Below are 20462 nucleotides of genomic sequence, written 5' to 3'. Positions count from 1 at the left end.
CGTTTTGTTTGATATAATATCAACTATCACAAGGTAAAGCCTGTTCAGTAAATTGAACATGTAACACAGCCTGTAAACACTATAGCAAGGAGTCACTCAGAGGGCTCTGGATGAGCCAGATCGACCATTCAAAACATTTAACTCCTCAGCACTGTACCATGTGGTCATTGGTTTTTAATTGCTTTTACCTCCTTTAAATAATGGAGTCTAAGAGGTGTCTTTAATTTGTCTTTATTCTTAGGTCAAACAATATCATCACCGAATTGAAGAACGAGGTTACTGGTTGAAATACAAGTGCGGTGTGAGACAAATACGGAAGATAACACTTTGCAAATAAATTAATACAGAATAATCGTCTTTGCATAGTTCAGAAGTGAAAAGGAGGAGGCAGCAGTGCGCACGTGCTGTGAACTGACACACACCACCACGAAAACCCGAGTTCCTAGACGAACTCTTGCAGCTGCAAATAAAACAAACCAAACCAAAAATACCCCAAACCTTAGAGAGCACTAACTATTAAAAACCAGGCAGAAAGGGAACTAATGAGCTTTTTTTTTCTTTTTCTTTTTTTTTTTTCTTTTTTTTAACAGACCGTGCTGCAGGAGGAGTGTTTTCTCTACACACAGAGATGCTTTTAGATAATCTGCCTTGGCATCCCATAGCCTGTCATACCCGACTGTGATGCTCCTTTGTTGCTGCCCATCTGAAGGCCTATTACGTTCTGTCCCTGACGAAGCTGCTCTTCTGAAAATCCTCGTCGATTCTGCTGTGCTTTCCTGTCCAGGTACACACAAAAAAGCAACAAACACACATCCCATCATTCTGTGTATGCCCAGAGGATCGTGAAAACCTTATTCCAGAACCCCAAGGGACTTCCCCAGCAGCTATGACAGGTAAAATGTTTATGTAGTGCTTTATACAACACACACGACAAGGGTTAATTTGTGTTAAGCCCTATAGCTCTTAACAGCTGTAGTCCATGGGAACTGATCAGTGAGACACTTACCTGTGCTGTAATATAAGTTGATACTCATCTAGAGCAACAGTACAAATCAGTATAATTTAACTCAGTGGAGTAAATAAGAGCTGAATGTATCTAGAGGAACAATGGGACAGAGAAGTGACGTGCTCATTTTCGCAGAGCAGATGACGGTTGCCCGCAGGACAGAGCAATTGCTCTGTTGCCACGTCCAGATGTCTCTCCTCTAAGCAATAGACTTTGCCCTTTCCACCTGTGTCTTAACTGTAGGACAGTACTTTATCTTCTGTCAGAACATACTGACCGCTTTTGTTCGGTGTCCCTGGTCTCAAAAGCCCTTTGGATCAATGAACCTTTGTTGGAGTTTAAAAGCAGCCTCTTTTCCCTGAAAACAGCGCTGAGGGCCAAAGTGTCAGCTAAGAAGCAGCACAAAAGTTTGTACTCTGCTGCCTTGCGAGAAACTGTTCATCTTGGACTAATCTTTCACAGAATCACAGAATCCACCAGGTTGGAAGAGACCTCTGGGATCATCGAGTCCAACCGTTGCCCTGACACCACCATGGCAACTAGACCAGGGCACTAAGTGCCATGTGCAGTCTTTTTTTAAACCCCTCCAGAGATGGTGACTCCACCACCTCCCTGGGCAGCCCATTCCAATGGCTAACGACCCTTGCTGAGAAGAAATGCTTCCTAATGTCCAACCTGAACCTCCCCTGGCAAAGCTTGAGGCTGTGTCCTCTTGTCCTATCGCTTCATCTACACAAGGTGCAGAAAACAAGTAATTTACAAGGGAGAAGGATCAGCCTGTTGCTACCAAGTCAGTCGTATGATTCAGCAGAGCCCCAGACTGAGGGAGAGGCTTTCAATCAGCCAGACTCTCCTCCCACCCAGGTACAATCTTTCTCCCTGCTGTGTCTGTTTGTCCTGGGATCAGGTTGCCCTGCAACATGGCATTGCGTTACAATTCCCCTTTTCTCCCCACCCCACCACCCGATGAGAACGCTAGATTAGGTGCCTGCTGTGATTGAAAGCCATCAACACTATCCTCTCTCCAAGGCTCTGACCCTGTACTGTGCTGAGCACCCTGGCTCGAGTCCCAAAAAGCACTTAAACTCTTTTGCTAGGCTCAGGGCGTTCAGGATACTGCTGGAGAAGAACCCATGTCGGCATGAAAGCCCAGCAATGCAGAAAGGTGAGAAAGATCCCTTTTTTCTTTTCAGAAAGGGTTATTAGACATTGGAAGGGGCTGCCCAGGGAGGTGGTGGAGTCACCATCTCTGGAGGTGTTTAAGAAAAGCCTGGACATGGCACTTAGTGCCCTGGTCTAGTTGACAGGGTGGTGTCAGGGCAATGGTTGGACTCGATGATCCCAGAGGGCTCTTCCAACTCGATTGATTCTGTGTGATTCTGTGAAACCAGTCCTGACCTGTCATTGCTCAGAATGGGTCTCCAGTGTTCATGTACAGACTAGGAAGAGGGGCTTACAGAAGCCCATCACGGGCTCGCAGATCCCACAGCTCTTGCCAGAAAGCACGCCGAACTGCAGGCGCCTCAGAAAGCAGCCCCCTCTCCCTGCTGCTTAATTTCTTTTCCAGAATACGTACACTGAACTACTGCCAGGATCTCCACGAGAGGATGTTTTTAGAACTACTCCTATTACCTAATTGAATCTCAAGTGCACTGTGTCTGCCTTTATCTTAATTAAAATCCCAGGGACACATTCTATTATTTTTTTCTCTTTCCCTCTAGAGTTTTCATCCGACTTGTGGAGTAATTCCACAGAAAATCGAAAAGTAACCCTGAACAGAAAAAATTATGAGAACTGCAAAGAAGAAATAAAAAGAGAGACTAAAGGGAAGCCTGGATGTGCTAATAAAAGTTGATTACATATGCAGTTTGGATCATACAGTGTTATTTTTACCATCATAAGCACCACATTTAGTATATGATGGTCTTACAGATAACAAATACTTACATTTTGCTTTTAGGTTGGTGCAAATGGCCTTAATGAGACTGTAGGAAAAGAGATGAGGGCAAGTCTATTCCCCTCCGTGTCTCCCACTATGTCAAGTTCTGTTTGGCCTGTCTGCCATCACCTGGCATCACCCTTACCGCAAACTAAGACCACCAGATCTGTTAACTTTTTGTGCCAACTTTGTACCAGTGCTTGGGGTTGCCAGACTACAAGGTTACAAACAGCCTTGGATCCATGAACCTTGCTAGGGCACACAAGGCAACTAGCGGTAGGACAAGAGGACACAGCCTCAAGCTTGGCCAGGGGAGGTTCAGGTTGGACATTAGGAAGAATTTCTTCTCAGAAAGGGTCATTAGCCATTGGAAGGGGCTGCCCAGGGAGGTGGTGGAGTCACCATCTCTGGAGGTGTTTAAGAAAAGCCTGGACATGGCACTTAGTGCCATGGTCTAGTTGCCATGGTGGTGTCAGGGCAATGGTTGGACTCGATGATGATCCCAGAGGTCTCTTCCAACCTGGTTGATTCTGTGATTCTGTGAATCAGGCCTGGTGGGACTGGGTATGTGAGACACTGGCAATGGAAAGTTAAACAGCTTAGCTCAGATGTGGGGGTATCTTAATGACTGTAGAACCCTGCATGGATACTCTTATTCCATTTAATCTTGACTTCTTTCAATTTAAGGCGATTAAGAATCGGCCTGAAAGCTCTGACTCATGACTAACACTGGGTGGCAGTGAGGGGGCTTGATCTGCCTGAAGAGGTGAGTAAACTACTCAGAAAACAGCTTCTGATCTGCGATATGTTATTTCCTTACAGAAATAACACCAGTTTTCCTTAAGGCAGTGGCTATAAAATGGTATTTCAGGGGCTGCAATAGATATGGATTGGCTATCCAAGCAGTACAGGCAGGACGGACAGCTAGGGGAGAAGGGAGGTGATCACATCTTCATTTATGCCAATGAAAACTGTTCCCATCCACAATTAAGAGTCCAGATGAAAATTAATTTTTCCATGTAGGACTTTGTTTTAGTTCCATAAAACAAATAAGCCTGTCTGGGTCATAGTGATTTCATGTCTGGTTTATATTAAAGCATGTAACTGGATTTGAATCCAATTTTAAATCCAATTATAGTCCATAAATACAAATCTATTTGTGCACTGTATTAACTTCATTTAAACTAATTTCATATAAAGAATGCATAGGAATTTGCACTTAATCACCTAAAATTCAAGTTTTCCTTAGCCTCAGTTAAACCAGCTCAGGGTTTAAGACAAACCAAGTAAAGTTTGCTTTGCTTTTGCTGAGCCTCACCTAGACATCAGAAAATTCGAGGAAACCAAAGACAAGCAGCCAGAACTCTTTTTGCTAACACGCCTCAGACATTTAGGTCTAAGAAATACTCTTGGATTGCAGAATCTCGTGTCAATAATATGCCTGTGGGGCAGGAGGGCTAACTGCGGGAGGATTTCCTTTTCTTCCTGTCCCCGCTTCTCAGCCTCCCTAACCAAAACAAACGGAGTTTTAGAGCAGATAAACAGCTTTGCCAAGACACAGAATTCTTCACAGATAAGCGGTACTCCCCAAGAAAAAAGATGACTAGGAAATGAAATCATTTTTGGTTTGCTGAAAAATGGAAAGAGCCTTCATGCTTTCTCTTTGCTGGGTAAACGGGGTCACGGTATGGGGGTTTGCAGACATGCATGACAGCCTTGTCTCCATTAGTCTTTCTGTCTGTTATCTGATGCGAGGCAAAAGTAAACTTTTCCTGCCAGCTAGTTTTAGGACACACATATCTGCATGGCTGCTGCCATTTTCATTCCCTTTTCTTCATAAATGGATATAGAGGATTAGCTGAAGCTGCTAAATAGATGAATGTTATCAAAAACAGTGGCTGAACTTCACAGAATCACAGAATCAACCAGGTTGGAAGAGACCTCTGGGATCATCGAGTCCAACCGTTGCCCTGACACCACCATGGCAACTAGACCAGGGCACTAAGTGCCATGTCCAGGCTTTTCTTAAACACATCCAGAGATGGTGACTCCACCACCTCCCTGGGCAGCCCCTTCCAATGGCTAATGACCCTTGCTGAGAAGAAATGCTTCCTCATGTCCAACCTGAACCTCCCCTGGCCAAGCTTGAGGCTGTGTCCTCTTGTCCTGTCGCTAGTTGCCCGGGAGAAGAGGCCGACTCCCACTTCACTACAACCTCCCTTCAGGTAGTTGTAGACTGCACTAAGGTCACCTCTGAGCCTCCTCTTCTCCAGGCTAAACACCCCCAGCTCCCTCAGCCGTTCCTCGTAGGTCAGACCCTCCAGACCCTTCACCAGCTTGGTCGCCCTCCTCTGCACTCGCTCCAACACCTCAACATCTTTCTTGAAGTGCGGGGCCCAGAACTGGACACAGGATTCAAGGTGCGGCCTCACCAGTGCCAAGTACAGAGGGACGATCCCTTCCTAAGTATTGTTTCTCTCCTTCTACAGAATAAGAGTCAGGGATAACATCAGTGGACAAGAAAATGATGTCTCCTCTTCAGCAGTCAGCGTGGGCCCCTTGCGCAGACAGATGGGTAGGCTACGAAGGTGCCTGGAGCAGGATGCTGCGCTCCTCCCTGTGTGCACCACCAAAAGCCAGCCACCCAGTAGGGTCCCCTTGCACGCACACGGCCACACCAACACAGCCTGAAAAGGAGTGCCTCCAGGAGGAAACCGGAGCTGGAGCCACAAGCAGTGCTCTCCTTAGTGCTGGTACCGGTAGGGCTGTCCCAGCTCTGGGGCAGGAGTGACACGTAAGGTGGCGTGACAGGGTACGTGAGAACAGGCCGCACTACACAGCTCCCACAGGGCTCCTCTCCAGCAGTCCTGGCGTAACTTCAGGCTGACGAGACATGGTAAGACATGGGCCTAACAATGATGCTGATGAAGTTGGGAATCAGTGAAGGGTAGAAAATGTTGCTGCCTGGTTGGGTCTTTGCTCCCCTCCTCTAGACTCCGGAGAGGAAATCTCTCCATTACAAGGAAACTTTGGAAAGATTCTTCCCTTCCTTTCCCAATAAATTTCCTTAAAGCCTAAAGGCAGGCGACACTACTAGCTTCCCGGGGAAGACAGCTCTGAGCAGCTGTGCTTTGGACCTTACCTGTGAAACCAGGATGGATCCCCTTTGTAGCAGCCATCATCCTTGGTGACCGCCAAACTGCCTAGAGCCATTAAGGTTCTCTGCACTGCTGCCATGTCCTTCCCTAGAAAGCCAGACAGGGAAATTAATAGAAGAAATTCTTGCACAACAAATAGCTTGGCACGCTGATAAACAGTCTTATCCAATGTATCAACTCCCTCAGCTCCCTGGAAAAAGTGTATTAATAGCATTATAAAAGCTATTTTACCATTGCTGAAATGGAGGTACTGACATGCACAAGCATCAAAGGGGCAGCGTTAAAGTGAAACTTAACAGACATTTCCAGGTTTCCAGGCCTGTGGCTATTTTAATGCCTTCCCCCATACTATTTTAAGTCCTTCTAGATAACCCTTTTGGCAAAATTTTCTCCTAAGAAGAGATCACTTTGGTGTACAAAGAACAGTAATATGCTCAGTAAAACGTGGCTGAAGGAGAGCAGTGTGTTAAATAACAGTGCTGTGTCCCAGTTTCTTCACCTGTGAACTGGTAACCCTGATCCCACCATTTAACCCCTGGCAATTCCAGACAGTCCCTGTGCTAACAGAGCTCACAGAAGTCCTGGGAGAGCTCCTGCGCAGATAACTCATGTCAGTCCTTCCCAATTTAACCATCAAATCACCTCCCAAATCCTTCCCACACTTGCCAAACCCTTCCTTCCTTCCTCAGGCTGCCAAAAATCAATGCTCTGCGGTTTCATACCTTCAGTTCCTGCCATCCAGCCCACTATTCTCCCACTCCCTCCCTATGCTACCTCACTTCATTCCTCATTTCAAAAAATCAGGGCTCAGCTCATCTTTAGCCAAGTAAAAGTTAACATATCTGGTCATCAGTAGTTCTTTAGGTTCCCTCCATAAACAACAGCAAGAGAAAAGCTCCTCAGGGGATAATGTCTCCCATCTGTATTGGGAGGGGTGAAATTGCCTGTCACTTGCTTAGTGACACCTCGCTGAAATCCACCAGGTTTCCACGAGGGCACCTTACACCTTTGAAATATAAGGCTCATTTTCAATAGAGGTTTGCATTTAAAAAAATGGTATCCCCTGCTCCTGTCTCTCCTTCCAAAATGAGGTTAATAAATAGATTTTTCTTTTTGGTCAACATCTTCTGCTGATTCCTGTAGTGAATTAAAAAAAAACCCCTCACCTCAAACAAGAGAGACATGAAAACTTTTAAAAAATTAAAATTGCTCCTTTTTTTCCTCTGTTCTTCCCCTGCACTTTGTCACTTGGTGTAAAAAGGGCAGGAAATATAAAGACAGCAGAGACAGACAGACTAACTCATTACCCAATTCAGACTTGTTAACATTTGGAAAACTCTCTAGCAAAAATGAGTTGTAGCGTGTATTTCCAATTGTGTGAGGTAGTAAATTCTTGGAAATCTGCCTTTTGCCTCTCGCTTCTTCTGAAATCCTTCCATAAGTGTTTCTCTGACTCCCTTTCTTTTCTTTCTGTTCCAGTTCTTCCTCTTTCCTAAAATAATTTATCTAGTTAACAGATCTGATTTTGACTGTAAGTTCTTCACATGGGAAAATAAGTAATTCATAAAAACGTGAGATACTAGAGACATGATGATGATAACAGATTTCAGGAATACCTCCAGTGGACCAATAGTGATGAAAGTCACTGCAGAGCAGCTGGAGGGCAGAGGGAAGTGAGCGTTTCACCCTCTGTGTTTGTGCTATGCATCACCCTGATCATAGGCAGATGCAGTTTAGGGCTTTGGTTCGTACAAACCTAAACGCACAACACACTGGCTGAGGTGAGGAAGACACCCTAAAGCTGAAAACATCTCGCAGCTTCCAACTGTGGCTGCCATACAGCACGTTAAAGTTTACAGCAATCCTATCCGCAGGGGACCGTTTGCTCAGAAAATAAATTGTCAGCCATCCAGAACCCTTGTTTCACCCTATTTGTTAACGCAAACTGCACCAGGCAGGGTCCTTGCTTAAGAGGGCAGCTGAAGAGCCGACATCCCACACGCACACAGGCAAGAGCGTGAGGCAGAAGCACTCAGAGGTCCCCGAAGCAGCAGATGCACCATATGCTGTAACAGATGCCACAGACAACGTCCTTGGGATGCCTCCCGTATAACGAGGAGTGCAGCAACCGACCGGGATGAAGAGGGATGTGAAGAAGGATTTAAAAGTGAATGAGCGGAATAATGACGGCAAACACAGAAAAAAAAGAAAAAAAGAAACAAAAGACGGGTAGCAAAATATGATGATCGGCCTCGCAGAGCCAGCTGGCAGCCCCATCACGCTCCGCACGCAGCTCTGCTTGATTTGTCCGTGGCGAGTGGGAGACGCTGCAGGGGAAAAACAGACCGAGTGGGAGCCGAGTGCCACGTGACAAAACAAAGCCATGGCCACGGCCCTGCTTTGCAGAGCATCCTTGCTGCATAGGAGGGGTGAAGACCCAAATTCCGTGTAGTCTTGTGGCATTTGTCCTCTTCCAGCAAAGGGGCTCAGTGGTCATAAAAAGGGCTGGGAAAAATTTTAAATTTCCACTAAGTCACCTAACACTGCAGCCACCTGACAGAAGGGATAATGTGCATCCTCTGAAGCCAGGCTTGACTCTGGCATTGCAGAAAATTGGAGTCAGTGTCTTCCCTCAGCGCCAGGACCTGCTCGTTGACAGCCACGTAGGCCACCTGCCCGGCCCCCAGCCTCCCTGACTCACACTTTCTTCTCCATCTCCAGTGTCCTCTGCAGCGTGCTCGGAATAGCACAGCCTTGTAGAGGATCTTGGCACTGCCTGTACAAGAAGGAAGGGGCCTCTGGTCACTTCTTATAGTAAGCCTTTCTCTTTGGGGGGAACCTCGCTGGCAGGCCTTCTTCTCAGGTCCAGAAAGGGGAAGGTTCAAATCCAAAGAACTGCTCTGCATAGTGTTCCTGAAATGCTTTTTTTGTACAGGCTGAAAAAGTACCCAGAGGTACAGCTGCCTCTTGCCTGCCTGGAAATGTACCAGGGAGGTATCTGTGAAAAACAGTGAACGTAATATCTTGGGCATGGATTAGGGAAAGCTGCTCAGCCCCGTAGATTTATGTAAGAAAAGACCAAAAGAGAGGCAATACTTCTGGACCAAGAAGTCGCAGAGATGAAGAAAAATGCACCAGATGGACGGAGTGAGTTTGAAACAGCCAACAGCAGATTGAGTCCTAAAACATTTTCATTAACCGTGACTAAGTATTTCAAAGCAAAACCTCTCAGAAAACAATTAGCGCCAGAGAAAAGCTGTTTTTCAGTCACACATACTTTTCTTTCCTTATAAACACACATCGACATCTCCTCTCTTTCTAAATAGGTGATGGCGTGAAGTGTAGAAGTACTGTAATTATGAAACAGTGAAAAAGAGACTGTCCTTTCTGTCCAGCTAATGCATCCAGGTTTGGATTCAGCCCTGAAGCAGCAGAGATGCTAGAGGTCAGAGTTATGGTTAGACACAAAAAGCTTGCAGAGACTCACTGCTGGAGAGACAGACTGTTTCATCTCAGCACTGAAATGAGCAGCAGGAGGGATGAAAAGGGAGTGGGAAAGTGAAGAGACACAGATTAGCTTTGGGAAGTCCTAAAATAACAGTGGAGAAAAGCCTTGTACATCTCCCTCCTGGGCTGTGAGCTGTGTCCTCTGGGAGTTACTAGCATTTTTCCTTACATGTGTTGAGAAAAGGCGATGAGTGAAAGAAAGAGACATGAGGAGAGATCTACTGTCATTAGGAGCTTTTTGTCTCCAAAGCAAGTCCTTCTCATCATAAGGATCAACGTACCAGTACTTTCACTTGCATGGTGTGAAGCCATCATGAGATGCAAAAGGCTGCAAAGAACAGCATCTGAAATGAGCTCTCATCAACCCTTACAAGATAGATGGAGCTTCTCTTTCAGCAGCCTGCTAGAGGGAGGGGAGGGTTTTACTCCAGGCAAGTGAAAATCCCTTAATTTAAGACATTTAAAGGTAAATTGGATGAAACACTGAAGACCGAACTGGAAGAAACAAGCCTGCCCTTGTGCCCAAAGGTAGGATTTGTCAAGCAAATCTGGCACCCTGAGAACATCACAGATCCCAGTAACTCCAGCTGTCAGCACATCCTTCCCTTCCAACCCACCCACAAAGAGCTTCCCAGTCTTTCGTTCCTCAGACTGTCCTTCAGAGGAGTGACCTCTTCCACATATCCCGACAGCTTGTGAAAATAGACCCCACCTTTTTTTGCTCCATGTGTGTTCCTACACAAACCAGCTTTCTCAACGGATTGCTTTCCTCTTTCTGCTGTTTCATTCTCGTGGCAGGTTTTTGACCCTTTCCCTACCCTGCAAGCTGTCCTCGCTTTGAGCCCTCACACAAAGTGTTTTGCATGACCTTGTCCAGAGAGATGCAGGATATACAGTGTATTTGGTTAGGGCACCAGGAAGAGATGCACGGCCACAGAAGTGGGCAAAACCAGCCATACAAATGCACAAATGACTCAGCTCTTCACGAGCCAGAACACGCAGCTTCCACTTCGAGCATGGGATGGAGGTAGCCTTCACCTGGGTGACTGCAAAGCCACAGAGGCAATCTGATTTTTTTTGCTGTTGCCATAGTGACCTCTCTGAAAAGACTGTATCCTTAGAGAGAGATGCTCAGCTAACACGGTGTCAGTGAGTTTTGCTTCTCACTAGTCATAAATGAGACCTCATAAGCTCCACAGAGGCATATATGCTCCTGGGAATGCATTTTATAGCTCTAATTTAAGCTTTGCTTATAATTTGAAAACTGCAATAAAATCTCATCATCAGAAAATAATGGTTTTCCATATTTGCTATTGGAAGCTATTTACTTGGAAATAATTAGCATAGAGAACACTTGTGTTATTAGGTCTGTGGATTTCTATGAGAATGATGGGCTTTTGGGTAACACATGAGCTTGCCCTCAGGGCAATATAAATCCCTCAGAGGAGATAATGCACCACCGGAATAACATGGTAGAGAGATAAGGCAAACAGCAACAAAAGATAATTACATTTGAGAATCTGCCTTAGACAAAATGCACCATTACAATACATCAAAGCAAAGTAAAATGAAGGCTGCAATCTGACTTCCAGTTTATTATTTTACCTTCCCATAAATCCACTGTCTGGAAAATGTCTGTTGTTCTTACTCCGTAGATTTCAGCAGCTTTTAAGAACTGAGAAATTTGTTCCATCTGCTTGAAAGCCATTTTTGATTCAGAGATCTTTGCGATGGGCTCATTTCCCTTTGGATGTAAACTGTTTATTAACTTGCATAACAGCTGAGAGATAAATACAGAAACACAATTAGAAAGCAGGCACCAAACTAGAAGGCAATTTCTGCACATGTAATGATGCTGCAAAATGCTTTTGACCCGGCCAGTTTCTGTCAGGGACACAATTTCTTCAACTAAAAACAAAGAAGTGAATTGATAATAATGAAAGTATATTAGAAATGCATTAAAGCTTTCATTAACTGATGGCAATAGCCTGACCACGTAAATCCTAATCTGCTAGAAACAACAAAGCAATCACTGGCAGAGGTTATATAACAACTGACAGAGAAGAAACCACATGCCCGAGCCAAAAAAATAAGCAATGTCAATTGAAATATTGTTAAAGTCACTTTGGCAGAGATTCAGCAATTAGTGTATTCTTACAGCCCGCTGCAAACAGCAGCATCTGCCTGTTGTTCAATAAACCGATGGAATATAACGTTTTAGCTACTGATTTATTCCCAACAAGAAAACAGTTATGACATAATCCAATCCTTCAAATTTTCTCTCTCTCTTCACCTTTCCATCAACACTGATTATTTCCCAGAGAAAAGTATACATGTAATTTTAAAACAGATCTCATTAAACTGCATGAGAAAGGGTGCTGAAGGAGTGAGTCACACTCATATATAACATGCATGACTCACAAGAATCATCAGCGCTGTGCTAATCCTAGTGCACTAGTGGAATAATTATCTTCTGAGATTAAGATTCCTGGTCAAAAGGAAATAAATCAGACTCTAAGATATGTATTTATGCCCTGGCCCTGAGCTCTGACCAATTTAGACAGAAAATAAGGACACTGTGCATATAAACCCATGCAAGTACATAACTGAACAAAACACTCACCGTTCCATCCATCAACCAGGTCTGAAAATGTTGCCTTCCAGGAGGAGGGTGCTCTATCTGTTCTCCACACTGTACAATAATCCAGTTCACCAGCCTAGACTCTAATTCCGGGTCATATTTCTGTTCAATCTTTTCCTGAACTTCTCGGCTTAAGCCATAGCTTGGTCCTCTGTTAGCCATTTCTGGAACCAAAGCAGAACTTACTTAGTGGGTAGAGTCCTGATCCGCAGCTTTGAAGTACACATCGGAAAATTAAAGAATAAAAGAGTGAGCAGCCTCCCTGTACGTTAGACAGTTGAACAGATGTTCATCAACACTGAGAGTAACTGTATGGCACCGGTTATAGCTGCTCTGCAGAACAGGGGAGGGATCAGTGAGGGAATATGCTTTTCCAAAAGCACAAATCAGCTACAACATTTTTTTTAAAAAAGAAGGAAAAAACAGAAATCCCCCCCTACACAACCACAAGAACAGAAGAAAAGTAAGATTTAGAGCAGGTTTTAGAGAGAGGCTTCTGCTATGCTACAGAGAATACGACAGAGTTCTCAGATCAATGTTAAAGCTGCCTGCAAATCCAAAAGCACTTTAAAATTGCCTACCTAATACTTGCGAAGAAGAAGGAGGTTGTACATGGGAGCTCAAGCAATCCGATTAAAGCTGCAGTCGGGGTCTTCCTCAGCAGAGACGCAGGGATGGATATCCAGAGATCAGCAAACCGAAGAGCGTCGATGAATTTAAGGCACGAAGGCTGCCACAATGCCCCGCTGCTGCTGCAGCATTGTGGTTTGAAGAACAGTGTATTGATCTGATTTTCCTCACATCTGAGGAGGGTCAAAGCAGGGGCGTTGCTAAGAGCCATTAAAGAGGCCTGCCTACTCAGCCGCAGCCTGGGGAGCCTGGTTATCTCGCCCATCTGCAGTCTGTTTTCGTGCGTGTTTCCTCAGCCTTGCGCTGCTCACTCGCCAGGCTCAGTTTTACTCCACCTAGTCTGCATCAATCCAAACTGCATCAAGCATCCCCGTGCCAGACAGTTAGAAATACAAACAGACTTCTCTCTGTTAAATGAAGGTAACAAATTACTACACATCTCTCTCATTTTTAATCACAAAGCAGAAGCAAAACCTTTTCCTCCGTGTTTTGCATCACGACACTAATAGGCTGAGAGTGGGAAATATAATTTCTCCTCTTCCCTGTTCAAGCGCTGATAAAAAGTTTCAACAAGGGGACAACAGGATGAAAAGTCAAAGAAGAGAAGGCAGGTAGCAGAATGTTATTATCACTCTATCATTAGCACAGACTAGGTTATCAAATAGTGTAGTGGTGTCTCAAGAAAACAACTTGAACCACTAAAAACAAGAGGAAATCATCAAGCCATGGTGGGAGGGGAGAAAAGGAAAGCTAAGACAAGAGACCTTTCTTCTGGTCTGATTTGTACAGATTTATCCTTTATTAAATAAAATCAATTTGCTCCTCTCTGAGTTGCATCACACTTTGTCAAATGTCTTTCATCCATGCTAGGAAATAGTTCCCTCTTTGGCAAATGATTCATGTTCAGCTCGATATGAAAGGAGGCTGATAATCCTGAGGTGGATTCACAATCATCTTTGCCAACAGAAGTCTTGTTGCTGCATTTAAAAAGAAAAAAAAGGAGGACAGGAACACAGCTCCTTGTATATCTATCTCATAATGGTCTCTTCATCCATTATTTCCTCATCTTAAGACCATGAATTCTCAGATTTATACTGCTTTGGATGCTGCGGGGCTTGAGCAGAGTGAAGAAGTGAAAAATTTAATAGATGACCTAATTCATTGTTGTCCTCCACAGGCATTTCATTTAAAGCTTTCTCTTCTCTGCTCTTCTCTGGTTTTAAAACCCAATGAAACATTTGATTACATAACTTGGAGCACGCTACGTGACAGGGCCACCACTGGAGCATTTTCCATCCCAGCGAACATGCTGTTGAAGGCACAGCAAATGCGTGAGAAACAAGACTGCAAACCAAGGCTGGAGATCAGAGGAGGAGCAAACTGCAGGTGCGTACATGAATTTGACATCCTTTCCAGTCAAGCAACTGTTAAGGGCCAGGCCTTCTACTCTTTGGCCAGTCCCACAAAGCATAAGCAGCTTTATTTTGCACTTTCAGATCTTTTTGCCTTCTTCTGTTTCGAAGGGAGCTACCTAGGTTGCTTGGCTGTTTCTGGTCACACCAGGGTGTTCAGTGCTCACTAGCAATGAGATTTCATGAAAGCCACCTACCTTTGCATCAGCCTCTGACCCTGTTTCCTAACTTGGGAATGCTGAGATGTTGAGGTGTTGGAGCGAGTGCAGAGGAGGGCGACCAAGCTGGGGAAGGGTCTGGAGGGTCTGACCTACGAGGAACGGCTGAGGGAGCTGGGGGTGTTTAGCCTGGAGAAGAGGAGGCTCAGAGGTGACCGTAGTGCAGTCTACAACTACCTGAAGGGAGGTTGTAGTGAAGTGGGAGTCGGCCTCTTCTCCTGGGCAACTAGCAATAGGACAAGAGGACACAGCCTCAAGCTTCGCCAGGGGAGGTTCAGGTTGGACATTAGGAAGCATTTCTTCTCAGCAAGGGTTATTAGACATTGGAATGGGCTGCCCAGGGAGGTGGTGGAGTCACCATCTCTGGAGGTGTTTAAGAAAATACTGGACATGGCACTTAGTGCCCTGGTCTAGTTGACAGGGTGGTGTCAGGGCAATGGTTGGACTCGATGATCCCAGAGGTCTCTTCCAGCCTGGTTGATTCTGTGATTCTGTGACTGGGGGCAGGGATGGGTAATTTAACTCTCCTGAGCTGCAGAGCAGAGGTCTCTCCCTTCACAGATGTTGCCTATGCAACCTGTTCTCGAGGGACCGTTCCATACTGTGACAGCTGAAAAGCCAGCTTGGCCATCAATATCAATTTTTAATAAGGCTTTGAAAACCAGGGAAGCTGCAGAGGATTGGAAAAATGCCAGCCACCCACCCATATTTCCAAAGTATGAGTAATCAAATCATAAGCCTGCTTCTGTGCCATCAATCCTGGGAAAAACAATGGAATGACTTTTTTTTAAAGCGATAGCGTTGATGCAATTTACTAAAAGCTCTGTAATACATTAGAGTTGGCTACTGCACGACACGTTGATTAGGGAACTAAACTGATTCTGAAACAACATGACACATTAAAGAGATTAAAGCTGGCTAACTAGTAGGTCCTATAATAAGACTAACATAAAAATCATTAATGATTGTGTATATTTTTATTCGGTTTCTACAAGAAAGTGTTCCCAGGCCTGAACTATTTAACATGTTACTAGAAGTCACAAAAAAAGCCCAGACTCCTAAGAAGATCCCAGCTCATGCAACCTGTGATGAGTAAACAAGTATAAAGAAAACTCCTTGAAAGCAGTTGTCCACATTTAGCCTGCACCCAGGGCTAAACAATAAGCAGTTTTTCTACCACCCAATAAATTGGGAAAAGGAGAGAGACTTGTAGGTTAAAGTTGAACAGATTTAATGAAATGAAGAAATCAATATAAATGACAACACAACAGAGACAAAACTACACTTATCTAACAACTGTCAAGTTGCTCCAGGAATCACAATGAGGAGAAGAGGGGAGGAAAGGCAAGGAGAGCAGGAAGAGCCCCTCCTCTTCCCAGCAAACCCTCTCTTTTAGAGTGAGCTTGATGTTAATGATATAGAATAGACCTGTGGGCCAGCCTGGGTCAGCTGCCCTGGATTTAACTGCTAAGGGCCTTGATCACCATGGCTGGCTACAAACTGAAACAAAATCCCAATGAAACCAGGACAGCAGTCTACCTGTAAGCAAGCAAACTTGTGTCTCATTGCAGCCAAAGGCTGGCCTGGTGAGGCCGCATCTTGAATCCTGTGTCCAGTTCTGGGCCCCGCACTTCAAGAAAGATGTTGAGGTGTTGGAGCGAGTCCAGAGGAGGGCGACCAAGCTGGGGAAGGGTCTGGAGGGTCTGACCTACCAGGAATGGCTGAGGGAGCTGGGGGTGTTTAGCCTGGAGAAGAGAAGGCTCAGAGGTGACCTTAGTGTAGTCTACAACTACCTGAAGGGAGGCTGTAGTGAAGTGGGAGTCGGCCTCTTCTCCCGGGCAACCAGCGATAGGACAAGAGGAGACAGCCTCAAGCTTCGTCAGGGGAGGTTCAGGTTGGACATTAGGAAGAATTTCTTTTCAGAAAGGGTCATTAGACATTGGAATGGGCTGCCCAGGGAGGTGGTGGAGTCACCATCTCTGGATGTGTTTAAGAAAAGCCTGGACATGGCACTTAGTGCCATGGTCTAGTTGACAGGGTGGTGTCAGGGCAACGGTTGGACTCGATGATCCCAGAGGTCTCTTCCAACCTGGTTGATTCTCTGATTCTTTGATTCTGATCGTCAGAAAAGTGCTTTTCAGAACGTAGCACTCTGTCCTATGAAAAAGCAGATGTTAAAAAAAAACGCAGACGGTGATGGAAGACAAGCAGGTGGGCACAGACACTGGGTAAGACCGAAGGGCTTGGCTGAATCAAACGTGGGAGGTGCAACAACAATGGGAATATCGTATCCAGTTCTGACAATCACTCTCCAGAAAAAGTGGTGAAAGAATGTCATAAATACAAACAGTCACTCCAGTAACCAGAGGATTGAAAATTAAAGTGTGTACAGTAGTCACTTCAGAAGGATTATCTGTTTAGTTCACCAAAACCAGAGGTTAAGGAATGGCAAGGACACATGGCTATAAAGCAAAGAAGAACTGAAGGAACTCCAGTCGCTTCTGTCGGACAGAGGCACAGTAAAGCCTGATGGCTAGAAATGGGATGTGGAAGAAAGGGGCAGGTTTTCAGCAGCAAAGGTACTACCATTAGAACACTTCACTACTGCTTCAGATGGATTTTGTTCTCTTATTTTTCTTGGTATCACAGGATTGGAATTTATGACTAAAAATAGAGATGAAGCTTGAATACGTGAAGGAGGATTTCATGCCTGTAAGCACTATGGCTCATCTGATGCTTTCAGATAATCACAACATTACCCTACAAATTTAAAAATCTTTGTAAATCTATAAACAAATGCTGCTAACAACAACAAACCTGACATTAATTAGCTCACTACCCACATTTAGATCCAGGGTAACTCGATAGCTTTCAATGTCTTCTAACTGGAACACAGAGGGAAGAGTATGTTTTCTACAGTTGCAGAAGGAATGTTAAGGTTCAATACAAGCTCAGTGCCAGTACAGGGCCCTTTCCAGGGAGCTGCAAGGCCAGGTAAGTGCTCTGCAGACCCTTGCTTTTATTCATGGCCTTGCTTTGTCATAAGATATATAGAGAAGTTCCACACAAGAGGGTAAAAAAGAAGCTATTGGAATATTGCCATTTTTTAAACTGTGCAAACCGGGTGGCAGAGATATCAGAACTGGGGGACAACATTACTTTTAACAATTCTAACTTCCCCATTAATTTGAAATCTAAAATCTAGAGAGCCTCACAGACAAAAAGCGCTACCTTAAGCAAGTATCTTCTCTTGCACCTGCAAAAGGGTTTCTTTGACAGCTCTGAAGCTGTTAAGCCCCAAGCAAGTGAATAGTTTGAACACCTCGAATTTGGGATTAAAAGCAAAGTAATTCAGGAAGGACCTTCCCATTTTTTTTGGGTATTGCAGTCTACAACTACCCGAAGGGAGGTTGTAGTGGAGTGGGAGTCGGCCCCTTCTCCCGGGCAACCAGCGATAGGACAAGAGGACACAGCCTCAAGCTTGGCCAGGGGAGGTTCAGGTTGGACATTAGGAAGCATTTCTTCTCAGAAAGGGTCATTAGCCATTGGAAGGGGCTGCCCAGGGAGGTGGTGGAGTCACCATCTCTGGAGGTGTTTAAGAAAAGACTGGACATGGCACTTAGTGCCATGGTCTAGTTGACAGGGTGGTGTCAGGGCAACATTTGGACTCGATAATCCCAGAGGTCTCTTCCAACCTGGTTGATTCTGTGATTCTGTGATTTGTGGAACAGAACAGAATGCACTGACACTATGGTCTGCATAACAAGGCAGCTCCTAAGGCTGCCATGACCAGAAGTGTTCCTGGGATTCAGAAGTCATCGACCACTTTCTAGGCAGCTTGCCAGCAGGAACAATTACCACTTACCACTGGAAACCAGCTCCTGTGGATCTAATTGCCAGCATTCCTGATATTCAAGATGACCTTGGAGGTAAACTGTGCATTTTAATTCTCAGCATCTTGTGCTGGATTGACAGACCCCTTGAAAGAAAACCACCACGTTTCATCATATCAATTTTTTATCTGTCCCAAACAAAAACAATACCTTCTGAGAACTACCTTGGTTTGAAAATACACATTTACAAGAACAGAAAAGAAGTAACATCTTGATTTCACTGAAATATAGGTCAAAACAGACAGCAGGATTTACAAACCAACAAACAAGATCAAACCCCCTAACTAAACAAATGGTTCTTCTCATGAATCCCTATTCAGCTTTGCCATCAGGGACTTTTTCAAGAGTTACTGTCCTAAGGACTGGCACACTCTGGCACACTTTCTGCAAAGGAGAGGGTTCTCACAAGGCCCAGACCTGATCCCAGGCAGCCCGTGTCTTTCAGGGGTTGCTTTTCCAGGACCAAAGTCTGGGCAGGCCATTTCCATCACTCCAACCTTACAGCATACCTTTGCCACAGCAGAGCACCTGCTTCCACCCTGACAGGCAGCAGTGACCTTCTCATGTTGCCATGTGGGAGGCAAGTGGACAACGTGGTGCAGGTCAGCAGGCCCAAAAAGAATACAACCTTTCATGTGCCAGCCTAAAAACATTTTAAATTTGTATTTTAATTGCAGAACCAAGTGACTGTAAGTTCTAGCAGCTGTTATTTGCTTTTCATTCCAAATATAAATGCAGGGCTAGCCGGAGCTCCACGCCAAACACAAACCAAGACACTGCAGTGGGCTGAGAACATGTCCGTTCCTCACCTGTGAGCAGATCACAAGCTGCAATTACTGCATCATATGGAGGACACCCATTTATCTTTAATGGAATAGAAGCATTGGACCATATAACATACATATGCAGGACTTGAAAGAGAAATACAAGGTCAAGCCTGCAACCAGACTGCAATAGGTCCTGTAATTTAGATTTACGCATGACATGGCCAAGGCTGTAACTAATATTCTTCAGTTCTAGGCAAATACATATTGAAGAGAGATTAGGTCCTACAGTCACGAAGTAAATCTGAGCTATAAAAATTGACCTATGAGCACTAAATCTGTAAGCAGTCCCTTCCCTCTCCCTACTGAGCTTGAGAAGAAGAGCAGAAAAGTGAGAGCGTGCACTGATCTTTGGTATTTCTGTATGTGTTCCTTACACAGTTGTTGAATTTTCACCAAGCTTTAGTGAAATTCTACATTCTCACATATCTGACTCAATGTGTACATCATCTCAAAGCAGACACCACTGCTCTTAGAGACAAATGAAACATAGAATCAACCAGGTTGGAAGAGACCTCTGGGATCCGATGTCCAACCGTTGCCCTGACACCACCATGTCAACTAGACCAGGGCACTAAGTGCCATGTCCAGGATTTTCTTAAACCCCTCCAGAGATGGTGACTCCACCACCTCCCTGGGCAGCCCCTTCCAATGGCTAATGACCCTTGCTGAGAAGAAATTCTTCCTAATGTCCAACCTGAACCTCCCCTGGCAAAGCTTGAGGCTGTGTCCTCTTGTCCTATCGCTGGTTGCCCGGGAGAAGAGGCCGACTCCCACTGCGCTACACCCTCCCTTCAGGTAGTTGTAGACTGCACTAAGGTCACCTCTGAGCCTCCTCTTCTCCAGGCTAAACAACCCCAGCTCCCTCAGCCGTTCCTCGTAGCTCAGACCCTCCAGACCCTTCACCAGCTTGGTCGCCCTCCTCTGGACTCATAACCCTTTTCTATTTCCAGGGAAGACTTTAACATAATTTTTTAGTGCTTTCTTAAAAAAAAATCTGAAAGGGTAAGGTAGGCCTCTCTATAACAGCACTCCTAAGTAACTTAAAAAATAAGGAAGTTCAAATCTCATTATTCCCCAGGACACGATTTTTCTCTCCCACTTGTTTTTTTTTCCCTCCAGAGGAACGGATAGGGGCCAAGCAGAAATGACAAGCACAGACCTAACGTAGCGACTCTGACCCAGGCACTGGTTCAGAAAACGTCGTAACTCTCTATTGCAGCACAACTAGAGC

The 20462-nt window shown here is 45.0% G+C and overlaps 1 protein-coding gene across 1 annotated transcript; it reads right to left on the bottom strand.

The window, feature by feature from the left end:
- Positions 1 to 215: 215 nt before the first annotated feature.
- TAGLN3 (transgelin 3) lies at positions 216 to 12918 on the bottom strand. The gene is made up of 5 exons (XM_068425579.1): positions 12833 to 12918; positions 12234 to 12415; positions 11216 to 11390; positions 6088 to 6190; positions 216 to 776 (listed from the first exon to the last, which is right to left on the bottom strand). The coding sequence occupies exons 2-5, from the start codon at positions 12411 to 12413 to the stop codon at positions 635 to 637; spliced, it is 600 nt and encodes a 199-aa protein (XP_068281680.1). The 5' UTR covers positions 12414 to 12415; positions 12833 to 12918; the 3' UTR covers positions 216 to 634.
- Between the last annotated feature and the right edge of the window lie 7544 nt (positions 12919 to 20462).

The sequence above is a fragment of the Nyctibius grandis genome, chromosome 2 (assembly GCF_013368605.1).
Source record: "Nyctibius grandis isolate bNycGra1 chromosome 2, bNycGra1.pri, whole genome shotgun sequence".
Lineage (NCBI taxonomy): Eukaryota > Metazoa > Chordata > Aves > Nyctibiiformes > Nyctibiidae > Nyctibius > Nyctibius grandis.
Note: the sequence above shows the minus strand (reverse complement) of the source record. Positions and strands in the feature narration are given on the sequence as shown.

Coding starts and splice junctions, on each gene's coding strand:
- TAGLN3 (XM_068425579.1), bottom strand. CDS start 12,413: ATGGCTAACAGAGGACCAAGCTATGGCTTAAGCCGAGAAGTTCAGGAA. Junction 6,191..11,215: donor GACAGTGGATTTATGGGAAG/GTAAAATAATAA, acceptor CTGGCTTTCTAG/GGAAGGACATGGCAGCAGTG. Junction 777..6,087: donor GATCCATCCTGGTTTCACAG/GTAAGGTCCAAA, acceptor GTACCTGGACAG/GAAAGCACAGCAGAATCGAC.